The sequence below is a fragment of the Cyprinus carpio genome, chromosome A21 (assembly GCF_018340385.1).
Source record: "Cyprinus carpio isolate SPL01 chromosome A21, ASM1834038v1, whole genome shotgun sequence".
Lineage (NCBI taxonomy): Eukaryota > Metazoa > Chordata > Actinopteri > Cypriniformes > Cyprinidae > Cyprinus > Cyprinus carpio.
Genome location: NC_056592.1, coordinates 6,278,590 through 6,299,598, shown reverse-complemented (window position 1 = coordinate 6,299,598; position 21,009 = coordinate 6,278,590). Strand labels below are relative to the sequence as shown.

Here is a 21,009-nt window from a genome sequence, read left to right as displayed (position 1 = left end):
GATTCCTTGGAGAAAGAGGGCCAACTCATCCTCACACACACCACAACAGATGAACATTACATTAAGTAAAACAGCTGCCCACTCCAGAGAGCTCAGTTTAGAGACTGATCAGTAATAACAGACTTTCAGTCACTGCAGCATTAGGATTCGCTTCAGTTCAGGTGATTCAAACACTGTATCCCTCAAACAACTGAAGCAAAGAGGGCGGGATTGGTTACTACAGATCATACCCTGATGTAAGTAGAATTGGTTTCTTGGTAACGTTTTTAAAACTTTTTGCTCAGCTGAGACTTTACTTGTGGTCTCTGTGCTGTATGTGCTAAATTAATAATAGTAATTTCTGAATTAATAAATTATTTTTCCTTCAGGTTCTTTTAATGTTTCTTAAAAACCCTATATTACAAAGTAGAGGTGACTGACATGCTTTTTCTGGAGTCCATTTGAATTGTTTTTAATCAGTTCTCATAATGTTTAGACAATGCAGAATCAACCTGATACTTCAATGTTAACTTCAGTGTTGTTTGTCATTTAAAGTTAAATGAGAGGTGTACAGGTGTATAAGGTAATAAGAAACAGAAAATCGAAAGCATTTCTTTGCCAGTTTCTGAATGCCACCTGCACTCTGTACACTTCACAGAAACACATTCATGACAGGACTTTTTATGGTCCCTCATAATTATGTCTATCGGTGCCGACTTGTTTCATAAATTTCCCTCTTTTTATCTACAACATTCTAATTAATGAATTGCTACAAATAGCTGTGTGATCAATATAATTTACTACAGTATTATTGCACAGGATGATGATTCTGTTTAATCACAAGGATGTTTACAAAAAAGCTAAAAATAATACAAGCTTGTATGCATACATTTGTTATAGCAATATATACACACACACACACACACACACACACACACTGAAAAATGTTTAGAAACATTTATGAAACTGTATTTCTTGTAAAACTCCAATAATCCTTGTTTTACAATTTCGAAAAATCACTTTTTTTTATCACTTTTTACAGTGTTTTACAATGTGTGTGTACAATTTATAAAATATTATATTATAAAAATCTGCAATTACCTTTGTTTATTACTGAAATCTCACATATAATGTAAGTATATTATAAATGTAAAGCTAGTATTTATATGAATAATATTTTCAAATTGTTAACTGAATGTATTCAGTTTTGTCACTGAATATTAAATTCTTTGTAAGTAACCATAATTTTAGAATTTATTTACTGTAATTTTCAATTTATCATAATCGAAGGTATTGGTCTCATGACCCAAAATGGATTCCACCTATATTTGAGACACAGAACATACAGTAGACGAACTCAACTAAACATGGTTATAAAAATAGACAATTTTGCACACAGTTTAATGTAAATACAGTGATAATGTTTTGACCAATTTGAATGGGTGAAAATTCATCAGACTCAAAATGTAAATGTAAATGTCAAATGTAAATGTCTGAACCTCATGTCTGATTCTTTCACGGGTTTTGTGCAGATGCTCACCGGTAAAGACAAGATCACAATGAAAGCCAGTAAAATACCACAAAGAATAAGAACTTTGGTTCTTTTTTCTGAAGATTTGCACGTTGTAAGCAAAACACAACGTTTGTCCTCAAGCAAGATATTTATTATATATTTATTTTTGCATTTGAGAATATCCTCTTTATTAAGATTAAATGTATTTTTACAGCTCATTCAAGTTGACTTTCCTTTCTTTGCTTTAAATTAGGAAGACTGAAAGAACTGTACACAGTTATAGCAATGTATTACTGTAATAAAGCATTTGCCAAAAGTAACTGAAATGCTTTCAAGTTTTGTGCACTTTCTATTTTTATATTGAATTAAATAATTCTAGATGTGTGTATATGAATTTAATGTACTCTGTTTGCTCTGTGGAAAAAAAAAAGAAAAAATGTTTTAACATTGAAAATGTACGTGTCTTTTTCTACAATCAATAAAGAAATTAAATTGATGTTATAGAATAATATTTTTTCCTTTGACCTTTGTTGTACTCCATCTATTTTTATTATTTATTTATTTATTTTACAAAAGTCCCAGAAAACTGATGAACTATTGATAAAATGTTGCTTTAGTACAGAGACTGAACTAAACAGTGTAATGGAGGTTTTGTGTTAAGAGTCTGTGTCTGTGACGCTCTCCATGCGGCAAGGTCTGTGGTTTCTCTGTGGTGGTTTTGTTTTAGTGTAGTGCTGAGGAGCTCAAAGTTGAACAAGCGATGCAAGAGAGATAATGTTCTGTCTTTTTTGCACAGGAAGGGGTTTGTTCATTTGCCTCAAAGTATCAGGAAGAACAGCTGCACATTCAACTTGAATGACATGCAGCACAGTTACTCTCATACCCACATTTTTTATTTGACAGATCTTTTATTTATTTTTTGATTGTTTTGTTTTTCCCTGTATTAGATCCTTTTAATTTTAAATGTTACATTTATCCACATCTGTCTTGTATTTGAGAAAATATAAAAAGATTTGTACATTTACCTTTTTTTCTGGTGCTTTTGTGATTTTTTTAGTGGATCTATTGAGTCATTTCTACTCAAATTCTCGCAGGTGTCCTAGCAGAGTAACCACAGGTGTAGTTCACCACATTCTCAATGAACATGTACACATAGGTAGTCTATTGCCCTGACTTGACACATAACAAATATTTCAAGCTAATTAGAATTTCCAGTTGTGATGAGACAGTATCAATCAAATATAGTTTCATAATGGGAACACACGCCCTCAGAGAGGGAAACTTGATAACACCCAAACACATAAACCAACACACCCTCAGATATGTAAGACGGGGGACACCATAAAACCCCTACAAAACAAACAAGTACCATCAGAGAAATAACTCACAGAAACACTCAATAATACACTCATTTAATTTAAACTTGATTTATATGACAAGCATAACATGACAGCATAAAACATGACAGCATATGTGATAAAAGAACATCATAATTGGAAAACTGTACATTCAGGGGCATATTAAACATGCTGTGCTGGCAAGAACAAAACTTAAAGCTCGATTAAGTCCAAGTTTAGTCCAAGTTTAGGGTTAGTTCAGTTTTGTGGTGATCCTGGTGGAATGTTCAGCTTTGGTTTAATTCAAGTTAGACAATGAATCTAATTCATTAAGTGGACTGTTGGTTGAATAATGTCAGATGAAACACTAAACTCTAAATTTAAGCTATTATTTTTATTTACATTTTTTTTTTTTTTACATTCTAAAACCTAATATATTTGGTATTAGCCATGGCAAAATTCCAGAGACTTCTACAGGTCCACAATTTAGAGAGAGAAAAAGACCACTGCCTGAAATAAAAAAAGAGGAGATTATTATATATAAGACAAAGACTGTATTTAAACTTTTTAAAGGTAAGTCATGTTTTATCCAAATGTAGATGCTTACATTTGTTTCAACATGAAGCGTGTTGTCTTCCACCTCATCGCAATGGATTCGTCCTATAGAGAAAATAAAAAGTTAAAATCTCTTAAAGCTCATCATACTGACAGAAATAGGCTAACAAATAATTTAAGTGTTTAGAAAAGTGTGCGAGGTGCCAGTTTCGCAAATGATAAATAACCCACAGCTATAACCTTTCCGTTTATTTGCAAATTTTCATGGCCAAAAAAAAAGGCCACAGATCTTTTCAGAGAAATTTTAGTCATAGAAATAACATTAATTAAATTATTTGATTAAAAAAAAAGGAAAAAAAAGAAAAAGAAAATCTCATTATGCAGCAACATTTCTTGACTCACTTGGTAAATCGATGTCTGCACTTCTTAGGTAGACCTGTTGTCCCAATATATATAAAAAAGAAAACATTTATGAGACAGACTTGACATGCATGTGAAATTTTATACAGAATTCCTATTTAAATTAATTTCACTTTTATTATACAGTGAACAGTTTATACTGTTACTGGACTATTAGCACTGTGAGGTAGCACTTCTGAAACTCTGACAATAGACTTCTGAACATCTGAAAAAATGCATGCGAGTGTAAACGTCACATGGCCAAACTGAAGTTGTGAAGCTTTTTCATTGACCACTGTGATGTACCAGTATGTTACAAAGACATGTGTGAGCTCTGTGTGCATGTGTGAATGTGTGTACTCACGACTGAAGTAGTAAAGTGTGCCTGCAAGTGTAATGGCCAAAAGTAGAAGAGCACCAATGCCCGGCCAAAGCACTAACTGTTCACAGCCTGCAACACAACACAAAGAAACCAATAAAAAACAAAATGGCACAAAATCCGCAACATCTAACAGCACAGCTCAGTCCGCACCTTTAGGAGAACTGGAGGGTTTGCAATTACAGATCTTCACAGGTTTCTTGGTCTTGACAGTTAGCGGCTGAACTGTCGGAGGATTCACTGGAGAACAAAGAAAAGAGGACGTCAAGACAGAACATAAATACATATATATTTATTTATATACATTTTATGGTGATATGAAATTTGCACCCACTGTGTCCAGCAACTTGACAACCAAGTTCAAGACTGCTAAAACTAACAGAACTCTGGGATACTCAGGCCAAACATCTCGGAATCTTTGAACACTTCACTTTTATTTCAATCTCTCGACTGACCATATCTCTGATTAGTCATTTATTTCAAGATCTTGAGATGTTCTGGGGCACTGCGTATTATTTGGAAACATCTCCAACTTCACACCAGGTAAAGATCATCTAACTTTAAGGATGGAAAGCTCAATGCAAGTGTGATTTTACTAACATGACTCTGTAAACCAATATTAGGTGTCTCAGCTTCATTACTTTGGTCTTCTTGCCTTTCTTCATCTTAAAATCTTCATTCGTTAACCAAACCTAACTCACTATAAAGAAAGAAACTCAAGAAGAAGAAAAAAAAAAACAGGGTAGGGGACCAAACGGAGAAGGAGAGCGCTGCTATACCTCCAGGCATTATGTAATATCCAACAGGCATAAGATTCTTAGCTTTAAACATGCAGGAATAGAGGCCGATTTCATCCTCCTGTAGTCCTGTTATACGCAGGGTGTAGACCACCTTCTGTCCAGAGGACACAGAGCCCTTGAAGCGAGTGCCGTTCAGGTCATCTCCATGTTTCTCTCTGCCAGCACTGTTGACATACACTAAGAACTGAAGAGTCTTTGTCCTCTCAAGGTATCGGTACCAAAAAATCTCCTGGCAGGAGTGATCTTGACATTCACAGGTCAGAACTTCCGAGCCATTGATTTTGGTGTAGAGAACAGACGGCTTAGCTTGGAGGGTGGGCAGCGCGGACGCTTTAGGAGAAACAAAGAAAAAGTCATAAGTCCTGCTTTTTTCGTTATGCACATTTTTATTTTTGGGTTTAACAATATAGTTTAGCTGCTTAAAATGTTAGGTGTCTGAATGGTACCTATTCAAAGGGCAATGATTATACTCTAAAAAGAATTAAATCAGATGCTGAAAGTACAACAGTAGAAGATGACAGGTTTAAAATAGAGTCCCTTTCACAATAGACCATACAGAACTATGTACACATACGTAAGTCAGTAATTTCCTTGTTATGTAAGAATGGAACATGAATAGACAAAAGGATTGTAGGCAATTTGTGTTGTCTATATCCTCTCGCAAAATAGTTTTCCTCTCTTATCAGTGCCTGGGGGGGAAACAAAATTTTCACCTTGACACTATGTGGGCATAGATTCATATATGAGAAGAAAAACACTATAGTTCATTATGACAGAGAAAGGAAAAAATCAATTCACGCAAAATACAATATTCAGTTTGATGTGAAATCCAAAATAAGCTGATTTCAGTTGCACACCGATTTTTGTTTAACACTGACTTCGACTGATCGAGTAGATCATTCTGGAAAACCAGCAAAAAAACAAAACAAATCAGACCAGACTGAAAACAGTGAAATAAAAATATGGCTAGTCAGCCTTTTGAGAATATATATATTAATACATACAGTATAAATATTTATTTTACATTCAAATATATTTATATGCAAATGATCAATCTGTTATTCCACATAATCTGGAGTGTGGCTTGTAATTCATTATAACACACCTTTGATAGATATTCAGTTTCTTTTCAGAAACTTTTATATATTATTAAATGTGTTGTGTTAGCAAAATATACAAACAGTTGCATCAAATCTTTATGTTTTAAAACGCAAGACATCTTGTAATTGCCTAAGGATGCCAAACGTTTCTGGGCCTACAGCGCAGCATCGATACCATCACAATACATTACTTTAAAAGATTCTTTAAAAATACCATCTTCACAGGACGACACATACATTTATGACATTATTCAAACAAAAGATATAACAACAGTCATCAATTTGCTTTGACTTCTGCAGACTTCCTCACGCTGAGCTCATATTTCACTGTAGTATTTAAGTTTAAGGTTGGATCGCATTCAAAATTTGACATCTCTTAAAATATAATGCAAAGGAAAGTTCTTACCTGCCATCCATACGAACAAACAAAAGCACATGCAAGAGAGGGTCATCCTTTGGTGTGTGTGTGAGAGCTGTCAACTGAGTGTCTGTGTTTTCCTTTCAGTTATTCATGTGTCAGACAGAAAGGAGGGCCTGCAGTGTGTGGGGCCAATGAACCAATTACTGACAGCCTATCAGAGAATGAGTCAGAGGAAACAGAAAAGATTCAGATTCAGGAAAAATCAGGAGACTTTTCGGAAATACACCAATTTCAAGTTTCGTTAGCATGTAAATAGCAGCTTGACTATTGCACACGCAAAAGCATTGAAAGGTATTATTTTAATAAACCCACTGAAGTACAAATTAATATTTCAACATGTAGCTGATTTCTCCGATGCACTTTAAATAATACATACATTAAGACCCATTTTAGCTTTTTAAATTATGTTTTAGAGTAATATTTAGAGAGTAGAGTTGATTTAATAGACATTCTGAAAACGTCAACGTGTATTTTAACCAGCACGTTATTGGAGAAGTTAGAAGTTTAGCGGCTTTAAACTGACGTAGTTAAAATGCAAGCATTTATAAACTCACAACTGAGATCTAAAGCACCTGACAATCAATTTCAATAGCTAGAACTTAACATATTTACAAAACTAGAAAAATCCACTGGTCATTATATTATTTTCACAGTTATTAAACATTAAAGGACTTCGTTCTTCTGAAACAAAACACACAGGTTTGCTGTCTTTCCTAAAATGATCTTTAACCCAAACCCAGATGTGTGACCTGAGAAACACCTGCATCTGTCCGCAGAGCACCACAGCTGGCACTGCCTCAAATCAAACACATAATATAAAAACACTTGTGATAAATATCAGGTAAGACTGAAATAATCACATTCAACTAAACACACTGCCAATGCTGATTAATGTAAATAACTATAAAATCACTTTATTAACCAATACCCAAATAAATACTGAAAAGGTATACTGATGGTGGCATATAATCAGCATCATTGCGCTGTGGAAAACAAAACATTTCATCTCGAAGTGTTGCTTTTTATCATGTGACATTATTCCCCCGAAATGTGTGCCATAAAGCTCTCCTAGATATCTTCTGTATAAATGCATGACATCTCAACATGTCTTAAGTTTAAACGCTTAAATATTTACAGCCGAAAAAAGTAAAAGTAAAGCTGAAACAAGTTACAACCACTTTGAATTTATTTTTCTTCTGATGAAGAAAATTGAAAATGCATAAAAGTATAAAATTAAAATAAAGTTGTTCAAATATACATAAAACTGTACATTATTTAAAAATATTTTATAAATATATAAAAAATCTGTATTGTATGCACTTGATAAACATGCATTTTGGAAAACACTTTTTTTTTTTAAAACTGCTTCACACTGAAATCATATATTGACAGAGCAGATCACAATAAGTTTATTCCCCACCCTCTAGGCTGCACATACACATTCCGTTCATAATAATTAATGAATAAAGTTCTTTAATACGCACTGAAAATCCCACCATAGCATAACAGTAACACTAAACAACCCCGAAGAACAAAACTGCAGGCCCGTTTTTTGCACTACAAAGTCAAATTGTTGGTTTTTATTTAGAAGCCCAACATTTCTCAACTCAAAACCAATGTGCTTATTTTCCATTCCATGTTTGAGATAAACTTCACTAATTAAGTTTTTGAGTGTGTGGGACTCTGGAGCCTGAAGCTCCGAGGGGCTTGTGTGGGAGTTTTGAGCTGAAGAGTTAGAGATCGCGTTCATTGGCCCTTGTCTCGCAAGGAGGGCTAGAGGGGCTCACGGGCCCGTGGAGGGGTCGTGAAGAGGGGAGGATGTGGGAGATGCACACGCCTCGGAGGTCGAGGGCACGACAAAGACACAGGGAGCCGAACCACACGATTCTTTGAAAACAGGAGATCTCAGGGGGCTCGAGAGAACGCTTTAGTGCGACTGTCGACGAGTTTGTGTCTATGGAGGGCTTTCAACTCTGCGGTTACAAAGACTTGGAAAAAAGTTCATATAGTTCTGAAGTACAAAAGCTGTGTGAGAAGCTACAGGTGCCAGATCCACAATTTAATACAAGTGCATTTGAAGATCAAAACATGGTTAGTAGAATTACAAACATTAGAGTTGATCCTGCATGCAAATTAAAGGGATAGATCATGCAAAAATTACAATTCTGCCACCATTTACTCACCACCATGTTGTTCCATGTACCTTACACTACTTTTTAGAATTATCCAAATCATCATGTGACATTGAAGACTGGAGTAATGATGCTGAAAATACAGCTTTGCATCGCAGGAATAAATTAGAATAATAAAGAATAATTTAAAGGAATACATTTTTAAATATATTTAAAAAATGTTACTGTTATTAAATATATTATTCTTTTTACTCTATTTTAATCAAATACTATACGTGCAGCCTTGGTAAGGATAAAAGATTTCTTTCAAAAACATAAAAAAATAGATATTATTTCATCCAGTACAAAAGTAGAAATATTTAACAATGTACTGGGCTACTCTATTTTATATATAGAAAGGTAACACCAGGGATCCAGCATGTCTTTAAAATGAGACCGAAAACTATTATGCAATTATTATAGTCACTTATAATATCATTTATGCCTCCGCATTTTCAAACCGGCTGCCTCGATATTGGAAAATGCCTTGAAATTGGTGACTTTCACTGATGTCAAGTCTCAACGTTGCATCTAAAGGCACACAGAAGAAGGTATTTTCTCAGAATAATGAATTTTGATCTGTTTATGACACAAAAAAACAGAAGACAGTACACAACATTCATGAATATTGTATGAACCTTTTTTTTTTTGTTGTTGTTGTAATTTTGGAGCTTACCAGCCCACATCCCCACTCTCATATGAGTTTGGAACACATGAGGGTTAGTAAATTACAAAATCGTAATTTCTGGCTGAACCATCCCATTTTTCATGCGTATGTGATAAAGAACACATAATACAAGCATTTTCAAGTATCATTTCCTCTGAAACACATCCACATTCATCTTCCCACAATCAGTATGTTCCCTGAGCAGTCAGAAAGTGTTCCAAAAATTAGTTAAGGACTGTTTAATGGAGACATTGAAAATCGGCTTAGCAGCAGAATCATTAAATAAACGGATGAATTGTGTGTTAACTATCAAAAAGGGAAATGCAGCTCTATGCAAGAAAGAGGTCAACAGAGTAGCAGTCGTGTCCTCATTCAACTCCTGCACCTGTTAGACCTGTAAACAAAAATATTCCAGCATATGCTGCATCAAATGAGCCTGGCATCACATTACTGTTTCACACATAGACAGAAATGCATCAAAAACAAGGATTGCAGACTAAGCTCTTCGGATTTGGGGAAGTGTTTACAATATGCTAATCTGACCACTATTCGGACAACTCCTCAATTTATTCTCGCTGTTCATTACTGTTTTTCATGTCTTTCTTGAACACTGAGAATAAGTCTGAAAGACATTTATAGGAGATCCACATAAAGCGCACATGCTGGCAATCAGCGCCCCCTTGAGACTAAAACTGGAGTCATAAAGAAAGTTTCATGTATAAGAGATTTTTAGAAAAAGTTCAACAATAAATACTAAATCTATGCTGATATAAACAGCAGCAGGGATTTATTTGATCAAAGCATGAAGCAAGTTGAAGGACACACCCACACGGACATCGAGGATGGCTAACATAGTGTTTTTGCATCACACCACAAGGTACAAAATGTTACTGATTTCTGCAATAGTGAAGTGCATCTCTAGAGACGTCCTAAAGTCTGTAGTCCTGAGCATTTCAAAGAATTAACATTTTCACATCATTTACTCACCCTCATGTCATTCCAAACCTGCATGACTTACTTTCTTCTGTGGAACACTAAAGGAGAGGTTAAGCATAATGTTCATGTTGCTCTTTTCCACTGTGAAAGTGAATGGATGCTGTCGAGCTCTAAAAATGGCAAAAGCATCATAAAGGTAACAGTTAATTCATACAACTTGTGCAATATAAAGTCTTTTAAGCTGTTTGATTTTTGCTTTGTTTTTAACAAACACTGTAGTTTCTTGCATGTCATATGTCTGCTCACGACACAGCAAGGCTGAAAATGTCAAATTTGAGGCAGCAATATTATTTTGATTCAATTTTATTCTGTACCTCACCAAAAATCTAAATAATTGAAATATAGTGCACAAGTTGTATTGACTTCTATTTCTTTTTGGAGAATGACAGCTTCTATTCACATTCCCTGAATTGCAAAAAGGCAGCATGAACATTCTTAAAAACATCTACTTTTGTGTTCCATAAAAATCATAAGGGTTTGAAATGAAATGAGGGTAAGTAAATGATGACAAAAGATTAACTTCTGAATCTTTAATAAGGAATTTAGAGCAGATAAGTTTCTGAAAGAAAGGCCTTCTTTAGAATGCATAAATAGTGACAGGAGCCCAGAGGATTTCAGAAAACTTCTTTTCTGAGGTCCCGCGCAGTTTAATCAGAACAATACCATCATTTAAAAAAAAAAAAAAAAAAAAAAAAAAAAAAAAAAAAAGTCTAAAAAACACCAAGAATCGTCTCATCCCAGAGCCTTTCCTCCTCTGTCCTGCTGTCTTCTTGATTTGTCTTCTCTTTTCCTTTTTTCCTCTCTTTTTTGTGTTTGTGTTTGCCATCTTTTGTTTCTGTTCTGACCTCTACGTGCTCCTCCATCTTTCCCTGTGGTTCCTCGTGCACTTCAATCTCTTGTTTGACCAAGAGTTCCTCTTCTTTTCGTCTCTTTGCATGCTGTCCATCCCCGTGCCTCCTACTTTTCTTGCTTGCTCTTCTTTTACTTCTGCTTTCCTCGTCTTCACTAGAGCTCCTCTCTCTTTTTCTTCTCTCCTTCCATTTCTTCCTATCATCTTCTCCTTCTGCACTTATTCTCCTGTCTCCTTTCTGCCTCTTTTTCCTTTCCCTTCGTTCCGTATCAGACCCTTCCTCCTGGTCTCTTCTGCTCTTCCCTCGCTTTTTCATCTTCCTCTTCCGTCTCCTCCTCTCTTTGCTGTCGTAACTGCTGCTGCTGTCACTACTGCTGCTAGTGTAGGAGGAGGAGTCTGAAAAAGAGGAGGAGCTAACTGACTCGGGGCTCTTTCCTCTTTTACACAGGTGACCAGGTGTGAAAGGAGGACGGACATGGGGCATATACCCCGGCTGATAGTGTGGGACAGGGCCTCTCATGCCAAAGCCAGACTGATTGACCTGAGACTGGAAGTGTGGGTGCCAGTGAGTTTGAGGGAAACCAGGGGGTGGAAAACGTGGTACCAGCTTGCCAGGATGAGGCATCTCTTCTGCTTTCTGTGGACCTTCTTTCACACTCTCATCCAGATCCATGTTTGCTTGTCCTGTGTTGCCCGGCCCTGCTTTGGGCTCCAGTCCCCGAGCCTTCTGCACCTGGATGTAGTCAGCCAGCTCATCCTGGAAGGAGTCGTACACTTTCTTCTGAGATTTGCACAGTTCCATAACTTTCTTCTCCCTAAGGTCAAAGATGAATGACATTTCACTGATTTGGATGGCTAATAACAAGCAGATTAAAATTAAAGTAGTTGCATGTAAACAAGTGATTGAAAAATTTTTAGTTTTCCAACAAATTGGTGTAAACGACTTTCACTCAGAAATTGCTAGTAAATTTCTCAAAAGAATTGCAAAGAAATTTAGTAAAATATACTCCCATCTTTTCATTTACAACTTTAAAATTATTTTTTTTACAGTGTACGCAAATATGTAAAATGCTGAAATAATTGTAATATGTGTTAACATTTATTTTAATGACACTCAAATTTCACCAAAATTCATCCATTTGCCACAACTTGTATTTCTCTGATCTTATTCATTTGCACAGAGAGAATATGGATTTTGTCAATGAATACATATTTAGAACGTGAACAAGATTCATTCTGATTTCCCTTTGACTTTTAAATATTTTAAAGCAAACAACGTTGGTTATCAGCCAATACTTTTGATAATCTAAAAATGTCCGATAATTGCTGACTAAGCAGCCTGCCCTATAAATCAACCTAACGCTAAAGTAAACTTAAGTTCTAGTTCCTAAAACAAGACCCAAATCCTAGTGGCTGTAACAAAAAAGGCATCAGATAAAATAACCAATGAGAGCGATGTCACTCACTTGACAATGTGTTTGTTTCCCTGCATGTGTGCCTGGTACATCTCTATTGAGCTGAGCGTCAGACAGCAAATAGGGCAAGTCAGGGAGCTCGCTGAATGTGTGCGAGAGAGAAAAACAAAATAGCCCAAGAAAGAGGGTATAATGATAAGGAAATATCAATTGTTAAGTTCTTTAAATATCAGTGAACGACCACTGAGTACAACAATACTTCTGTTTACATTAATGGATTAAATGTGACATCCTAAAATTTTCATATTAATAAATTGGCCAGTGTTGATGTATATTAGCATATACCATGTTCTGACTGTTCCCCCATTTGGTCCAGCATCTCTTGCCGGGCCTGGTTCCGCTGATGCTTCCGGCCGATGTAGTGCTGCTGTGCGACCAGAGGGTTATTAAAAGAAGCGCTGCACAGCGTACAATACTTGTTGGGGTCACTAAGATCAACCTCTTGATCACCCGAGCCAGAAGTGTTCTGCTCCTGACTGATCTGATTCTGCACAGCAGCCTCTGATTGGAGGATAACAGGAGTTGTGGATTCTAGGACGGGCGCTGAAAGTTGAATATAACAAAGTAGAGTTATGACAGGTTTAGCCCACAATGGTGAAGTCTCAAATTTAACAGGCTCCAGTTTGATTTTACACACCTTCAGGTGGTGGAGGATTTGTTTTTCTCATGTTCTTGGCATGAACTTTGCCCTCATAGTGCGACTTGGCCACAGCTGGAGAGCTGAATACCATGTTGCACAGCTCGCAGAACTTCTCTGCAGACAGACCTCTCTGTAACACAACGTGACGTATTAAAAACTGATACACACTTAAAAGTAAAATATGCATATTCTGTATGATCTGTTACATACCAAAACGCCTCCACAATCTTGGCTCGGCTTATTTATTTTAGCTTTCTTGTTCTGAAGGTACATCCTGACTCTTTGTGCATGCTTTTTCCCCTGGCAACATAGAAACCAACGTTAGAAATATGACTGCAGCCTTTTGAGGTTGCCTGAAAAACTTGATACAGTTGCATGAAAAACAACCTCACAAACCTCATAATGAGAAACTCTCTGGGACTCATAAAGCAGGGTTGCTTCACAGATGTGACAGAAGCTATCTGTCAACAGGCCTTTGAGAAGATCACTGTCGCTCTGAGACCCTGCAGAAAAATCAGACAGTAAAAGCAAAAATAATAATCTTAATATCATTTTGTGTAAGGTAGCTTAAGTGGTTTGAATAATCATGATCTCATTTTTTTACAAATCAGATTTTGACAGATCATGATTTATGATAAGAAATAGATTTCAGGCACTGTGTGAGGCTTTCAGTAACACTAGTCAACAAAAAACAGACACTACTGTACTCTTATCTATTATTCTTATCTCTAAGAAATATCAGTAGCATAATTAAGCAGGAAATTAATTTTGTTCAAGATTTCATTCTTATAAATCATCAGACTGAACTAAATGTGACAATTTACACACAAATGGTTATACAGGTGATTTACAGAGAAATTCGTTCTGCTTAAATTTCATGAATAAAGCCCAATGTGTGCAATTTCATTATTTTGAGTTATCGGGTTTTTTGGCTCTGTAATCACTAGGTGTTTCACATAGCCATGCAATATCCATCCGAATGTGCACACACACAGAGCAGTGAACACACACACAAACACTGTAAACACACACCCGGAGCAGTGGGCAGCCATTTTTTCTGCTGTGCCCAGGGAGCAGTTGGGGGTTCGATGCCTTGCTCAAGGGCACCTAAGTCGTGGTATTGAAGGTGGAGAGAGAACTGTACATGCACTCCCCCCACCCACAATTCCTGCCGGCCCGAGACTCGAAACTCACAACCCTTCGATTGGGAGTCCGACTCTCTAACCATTAGGCCACGACTTCCACAGAGAAATTCGTTCTGCTTAAATTTCATGAATAAAGCCCAATGTGTGCAAGCCAAGCATACTAGTAATAATGTATCAGGTTTCTTTTGAACAGATTTAAGGATACATTGACAACTATTTTCTTGTTATGCCTGATAACTAATAATTGACCAATATTAAAAATCTGTTATAAAAACACAAATACAATTAAAGACAAATAGTTTTAAATGTTACAACTGAATCTAGGCATTGGTACATCATAATGTCAATTAAAAAATCTATTTGTTTTCAATAGATTCAAACTAAAAAAATAAAATAAAATAAAAAACCAATAATACTAGCCCAATAAATGACATAATCTTGATGCAGTGCATAGCTTATAGAGACAACTTGTGCATGCTGAGGAATCTTTTGACATTATTTTAATGAATGCCATGCTGCAATGTACATATAGTTAAATTATTTGCAAAAAAAAAGTTTCAATTCGGTAAGGCTGTTTGTTTCTGAATGTGTCATTGTACTATCAGCTCAAACAATCTAGACACCAATGTTACAAGATTGTGGGTACGAAAATTGCATAAAAACATAACTAGATTTGCATTTATTAAGGTCAACTTTTTGTACAACTGTCTAAAAGAACATATACATCAATCCCTTTATAATGAGATACAAGTTTTTTTTTTTTTAAATATAAAGTTACATTAGTTAGAAATAAAAATAAACAACTTAAAAAGCACTAAAACGTTCTGAAATTTCACAAACGAGCTGTTACTTTTCATAACAATTGCACTGGATTATTATGAGGCTAATAAAAATGCATTCACTATATGGCTAGATTGTTGCTTAATCGGCGATTTAATCGATTTTCACGAAGGTATGATTCATTAAAACTACGTTTTGTGTCTTAATGTGTATTTTTAGCCGATGTATGGTGACAATCGACTTAAACACACACCAGATTTTTTTAAAAAGGGATTTTTGTGGTGATTGTTTAAGGTGAATGATGGATACTAATATTTAGCCTAGCCTAGCTTGTTGGCTTGCTAAGCTTTATTACCACCCATGAATCCATCTCAAACAACTCAAACACAAGCATTCGATGCAAATAAACTCCACATGACTGCATTTTTGAAGTGTTTGAAGGGTTTCAACTGATAAGACTCACCTTCTTCAACCTGGGAAATATTGGTGTTAGTGTTTTGTACTGTTTCTGGATTGATATCGTCTGTATTTTTGGTTTTGTCTGTTTCCGCACACTGCGGAGAACACGATACACTAGCTTGAAGCTCGGACATTTTTTTATACCTGGAAATAAATCAAAACTGTAGCTGATAAAGCTAAAAATGCCAAAGAGCTCTACATGGCAATGGCTAAGATATTCAAGGGAGGAGATATGCGCATGCGCAGTAGGATCACATTTCTTTACGTGCCAGCCACAGAATTAAGCAGATGCTTACTGCCATCATCTGGTGTTTTTATGTTATCGTCCTAGTAAATTTAAAAACCTAAAAATAGATGTGTTGCTGTATGAAGCAAATTATAAATAAAATTGTAAGCAGTTTCTGATAAAATAAAAAAGATATCGTTAATACTGTAAAATTGTATAAAAGTAAAAACTCATACAAACAGTGTCATTCAAACATTCAATCTTTTTTTTCATTTCGGTAGTTTAACAGTAAGTTAACTTTAGAATTTATGGTAACCAGTAAATAAAATAGGCCTATAGTTTACATATAGTAGTTTGGTTTTGTACATACTTTCTTCACCTGCATCAGAAATGAATTCAACTTGGTAAATTACTAACATCACAATTGTATTCCTTAGGTTAAATGCTGTGAATTTCTTATTGTATATTAACTGAAGATAAATGTGAACTGGTCCAAAAATAGAGATGCATAACTACAGTTCTGGACCACTGAAGACATCAGCAACAGTCCTCATCAAAAATACCTATATTTCCTTTAATAAAATTGATTAGTGTATCACACAAGATAAACAAAGACGGAGAAATCTGCTGAAATCTGATAGACAGTAACATTTAATTTTCTAACTTTGATACGTTTTGATGTCTTTTGGTAAATATATGTCAATGGCAAAGAATCAAATATTATTTTCTGTTAAATTGGATTCAGTACTAGACAGCACAGAATGAATTATTCATGCAAACATAATTTTGTGGAGTGTCTTTTAAAAAGAGTCTGCCCAAACACTTAGAATTACAGTGAGTTATGAGACACCTTCATTACTCCTTTTCCTTCAAATCACTAGGAGAGCCATTTAACAGAAGGTGGCAGTCACAGTTAGGAGAATCAACAAGCCAATCCATGCTGCAGGACACAAGCCCTTCCTGATGTCCACAGGTTCCTCTGGAAGAAGACTGCTCACACTGAGTATATCACTCAGAGCTTGAGTAGCGTCCTCTATCTGAGCAGAGGTTCTGATCTGTATCCCTGTACTTTGCTGGAGATAATTGTGAGTGAAGAAATAGGCAGAGAAGGCCTAAGAGAAAGAGAAATTCATCAGATTTTTTTCTGTTCAATTCATATGTTCCACTTTGTCAATTTCTGTGCCTTTCACCATGAAGCCCCTGCTGATGTTGGGTTGGAAAATTAGAAGTGTTGCAAAGGCAGCTTCGGTATTCGCTGGTGCCTTGCACCCTGATCCAGGAATGAGGGTTGTTAAATATTATTCAGCTGTGCGCAACATATTAGTGTGTGCTTAAAACATGTTTTTGTGATTATTCATTGTTTTTAGGCTTTTAATTTATCCACAGAAACAACACAATTCCTCTTTGTATCAACTGCCAAAATCATCCCTCCCATTAATCAGGACACACTGTGTAAAACTCAAGTTAACCTACAGAAGAAATAAAGGCAGAGAGCGAGAGAGGGAGAGAGAGAGAGAGTGAAAGAGAGAGACAGAACACAAAATAAATAATTTAATTTTAAGCAGGACACAGAAGTATGTACCATGTACTCCGGTGGCTCTTTTATTTCATGTATAGATACAGTCAGGAGTAGAATAGACACGATTCCAAACAGAAAGAGTGCCACTGAGACAACAAACTTAACAAACAGTTTATCCATCAGTAAAGTTGGGGTTTGCCTAGTGAAAATGATAGTGAAGGACCAAGAGCAACCCTTCCCCCTGCCCTGTTCCTTCACAAGAGTACAGACTTCTCCTGTACACAGAAGCCCCTCTGACAAAAACAGTAACAGTAGAACCATTTATTTTACAGTCTGTACAGTAAATGATGATAATAAAATTCTCCAAGAATTTACTGCTTCAGCTTGAGTTTGCGTAAAGAGTTTCTTTAGAATAATAAGAAATACAAATGGTTTAAAATGTTTTATTGCTATAAAGACGATTTAGAAATACAGACAGATGTAGAATAGCTGTTGTTTTAATAATAATTGCTGAAGAATATATTGTTAGTAGAACCACAATATGTCCTGCACTAATTATGACCTTTTTGTAGAATAAGGGAGTGTTCCAAACATTCCAAAAATCTTCTTCTGTTATCTTTTTAAAATGTGACTCCTAAAGGTGTGTCCACTGGTGCAGCTGACTAGAATCTAGAGTCATTCTTGTAGGTGTAATGACACAGACAGCATGCTCTGAATATAATAATTCCTGCCAAGAGCAGAGGCGCTTTGTATTAACAGGACTACTTTGTTTCCGCAATGCACTATTCTGCATGTGATAGGAACTTCCCTTTTGGTGTGGAAAAGGGAGGACTGTGGGGAAAAGAAATGAAGAAATGTGTGACATCATCCATAATCAGTTACTGTGCACTTGAATTGGATCAGTAATGAATGGAGCAGTAATGCTTATTTTATGACAAAACAGAATTACTAAATTAAGGCCAAATGTCATCTTAAAAATTCTTAGAACTTAAATTGAACAAGGTTTCAAATATATGGCAAAGGTTGTGTTTTTGATTTAGTGTTTACAATACAGTCAGTTCAATAAAAACATGTACTGAGTAATATGACTGAGTGATATGAGTTTGTATTAGCTTAAAAAGAGAAATGAAAACATTTACCTAGAAATACTTGGAAAGCTTGAACAATAACTGCTTTTATGAACAGTATTTAACTACATTTCAAGCTTCACTAGATAAAGTTCAACTATTTAAAATAGATGGATAAATACAGTGACTCTGCAAATTAAAATTTACAATACAATTTTCAAGACCATGTAATGGTAAACCTAGGAAGTCATTTGAATAAATACAAAACTAAAAGGTCAACTGAGTAACCTGACAGTGTAAATAATTTCATTTTAAAATCACACATCCACTGAAAAATCTCACAATGGAGATTTTGAGTGTTATTTCAGTTCATCAAACAAAAAACACAGCAGCATAAAACATAAATGCATCCCAGATGGGTGCACCAAATATTAAAACAAAAACAATCAAATGTGTAACATCTCAGTCCTGCCAGTCCAGCTCTGGCGTAGTGTTTTGAAATACTGGGAGAACAGACTCTTCATGTTTACACAGGTGCCAGACCATAATACAATAATAATTCAGCAGTAGAAGCAGCATCATGACAACCAAGGCCAAAATGACCAGAAGGGCCACCACAAGACTCTTTCTGGTGCAAAATGGGTGAGATGAGCAGCGCTCACTTTGGGAACCTTCCTCCAGTGAGTGTTTAGGCCTGAAGTGTGTGGACAGCCAGTGTTTAATCCAGGTCCCAGCAGGAGCAACAGGTGAAAATAAGCATGCCTCTGTCTCCCCCATCGTCGCAGAAAGAAGAAGCTTCTTGACCACAGAGCAACTGTCACTACCACCTGCCAGAGTCTGAAAAAAAGAAACATACAGTGGTCACATGGATTAGGCAGCTAGTGCAAGTAATAGCAACAACAACAAATTAAATCTTATCCCAAAAAACAACTATAAAAATAGTTTTTTGTAGTCTGGTTACTTTAATAAAAATAATATGTTTTAAATAAAACACACACAAACACACATACTGTATATATTGACTATTTTATTATTTATAGAAACCAGGGGGTATTCCAGAAAACAAGATTAATTTACCTTAACATATACCCTGAACTCTCGGTTGACTAATCCAAACCTTGCTTACTTGAAGTATGCTGGTTCCAAAAACACACCTGAACTCAGAATATAATCACGGTTAACACACAAGAAGTCTCAAAAGAGCGTATGTAATATATATATATGTAATATGGTATATTATATAACTACATATATTGTACAAAAATTTTATATTGTGCAGTCTGCCACGCCCACAGGAGTCTCGTCAATAGGTCACGCATGCGCTGAAGTAATCTAACACTGAAACAGAAGCTGCTCCGGTGGTTATGTTTAGAGAATAAGTTGCTATGGGCTATTTACTTACCCTAAAACGTACCTGAGTGACGACAACTGTGGTAATTTTATGGCAGCATATTTTGGCGCAAACTATGGAGAGGGAAAGTAAATGTAAACAATGCTAAAAACAGATTTTTTTTTTTTTTTTTTTTTTTTTTTATATGTCTTCCCACTAATGTTGTTCGGTCTTTCACTTAAATAATTTACGCTGGAGAATTACAACGTCGAAATTAAATGAAAAAAATAAAAAATAAATAAAAACTTGTTTTGGAAGCTATAATCCCTCCACCTGCGTTCAGGCAATGGAATAAACAGATCAAGAGCAGGCAAGACGACGCGATTCTGTCCAAACCGCAAGCGCGCACATTGTTGACGATAATTGAATAGTTTGTCGCGTCCAGGATGGTGTGAAACAGTTTAGCAGTTCAAAAACAGTTCTTAATACGTTTCGATAAATAAGCTGTCACGTAGTTTTGCGCAGTAAACTCACCTGTTGCAGACGTCAGTGTTTGTAGAGGAGCAGTCTGTCCTCACTTATGGTGATACCGCCTCTTAAATACGCTGTCAAATTCATAATGAGAGATTAAGAGATTACTATTTTGACCACTACCCCCATAACGTAGACATCTGACTAATGTATGCATCTCCACCTCTCTAGATCTCCCTGTAGATATTGGACTTTATGGGAAATGGGTAGTCCAAGTGGAAGCTGTGTTTATTTGCTACTTGTCTGTGTGCACGTCTTCGTGCATTGAGATTTGATCTGTTAAACTATTTGTGCATAAGTCACATATTCACACACAGGTTTACTTATTCATCTAACTGGGGATACTGCATAGATTTATGTTGTTTTTATACACAGATAGTAGTACACTTTCTAACCTTATCCTAACAGAAAAAAAAAATCTACATTTTTACAAGTGAGTGTTTGTGTGTATATATATATATATATATATATACAGTATTATAAATGAGGATGTCCTCAAAGCAAGGTTTTGGGAGACTTTGTCAAGTTTTGCTCACTTCTGGGAACAAATTTAAATCAAAATTTGACAGGCACACACACACATACATTGATTTAGATTTAGAAATCATGGAAATAAATTAATAAATAAATTCAATGATATTTGTGTAGTGGATATAATATTATACTCACA

General features: G+C 35.7%; 2 protein-coding genes and 1 long non-coding RNA gene across 5 annotated transcripts; all 3 read right to left on the bottom strand.

Moving 5' to 3' along the window:
- Positions 1-2,887: 2,887 nt before the first annotated feature.
- LOC109054699 lies at positions 2,888-6,756 on the bottom strand. The gene is made up of 7 exons (XM_019071931.2): positions 6,469-6,756; positions 4,942-5,292; positions 4,316-4,402; positions 4,148-4,234; positions 3,787-3,820; positions 3,437-3,489; positions 2,888-3,339 (listed from the first exon to the last, which is right to left on the bottom strand). Exons 1-6 carry the CDS (start codon positions 6,512-6,514, stop codon positions 3,471-3,473), a joined length of 624 nt encoding a protein of 207 aa, XP_018927476.1. The 5' UTR covers positions 6,515-6,756; the 3' UTR covers positions 2,888-3,339; positions 3,437-3,470.
- A 1,108-nt stretch (positions 6,757-7,864) lies between these two features.
- Positions 7,865-15,926, bottom strand: LOC109054679 (zinc finger matrin-type protein 1-like). Its single transcript, XM_042778748.1, has 7 exons — positions 15,671-15,926; positions 13,679-13,785; positions 13,493-13,582; positions 13,280-13,412; positions 12,928-13,185; positions 12,634-12,724; positions 7,865-11,982 (listed from the first exon to the last, which is right to left on the bottom strand). Exons 1-7 carry the CDS (start codon positions 15,798-15,800, stop codon positions 11,028-11,030), a joined length of 1,764 nt encoding a protein of 587 aa, XP_042634682.1. The 5' UTR covers positions 15,801-15,926; the 3' UTR covers positions 7,865-11,027.
- Positions 15,927-17,471: 1,545 nt separating this feature from the next.
- LOC109054678 lies at positions 17,472-20,606 on the bottom strand. 3 transcript variants are annotated; one of them, XR_006162907.1, is made up of 4 exons: positions 20,503-20,606; positions 20,343-20,413; positions 19,556-19,942; positions 17,472-19,315 (listed from the first exon to the last, which is right to left on the bottom strand). It is a non-coding gene; the product is annotated as an uncharacterized LOC109054678 (long non-coding RNA). The 3 variants fall into 3 exon arrangements; XR_002011894.2 differs by having other exon boundaries at positions 19,556-19,632; positions 19,881-19,942; positions 20,343-20,570; XR_006162906.1 differs by having other exon boundaries at positions 20,343-20,570.
- Positions 20,607-21,009: the final 403 nt, after the last annotated feature.

Bases quoted from the DNA above. Each gene is read 5' to 3' on its own strand.
- LOC109054699 (XM_019071931.2), bottom strand. From the start codon at position 6,514: ATGACCCTCTCTTGCATGTGCTTTTGTTTGTTCGTATGGATGGCAG. The intron at 4,403-4,941 runs GTATAGCAGCGC...TTTGTTCTCCAG, and splicing joins ATATTACATAATGCCTGGAG to TGAATCCTCCGACAGTTCAG. The intron at 4,235-4,315 runs GTGCGGACTGAG...GTTGTGTTGCAG, and splicing joins ACCCTCCAGTTCTCCTAAAG to GCTGTGAACAGTTAGTGCTT.
- LOC109054679 (XM_042778748.1), bottom strand. From the start codon at position 15,800: ATGTCCGAGCTTCAAGCTAGTGTATCGTGTTCTCCGCAGTGTGCGGAA. The intron at 13,413-13,492 runs GTATGTAACAGA...GTTGTGTTACAG, and splicing joins AAGATTGTGGAGGCGTTTTG to AGAGGTCTGTCTGCAGAGAA. The intron at 13,186-13,279 runs GTGTGTAAAATC...TTCAACTTTCAG, and splicing joins AAATCCTCCACCACCTGAAG to CGCCCGTCCTAGAATCCACA.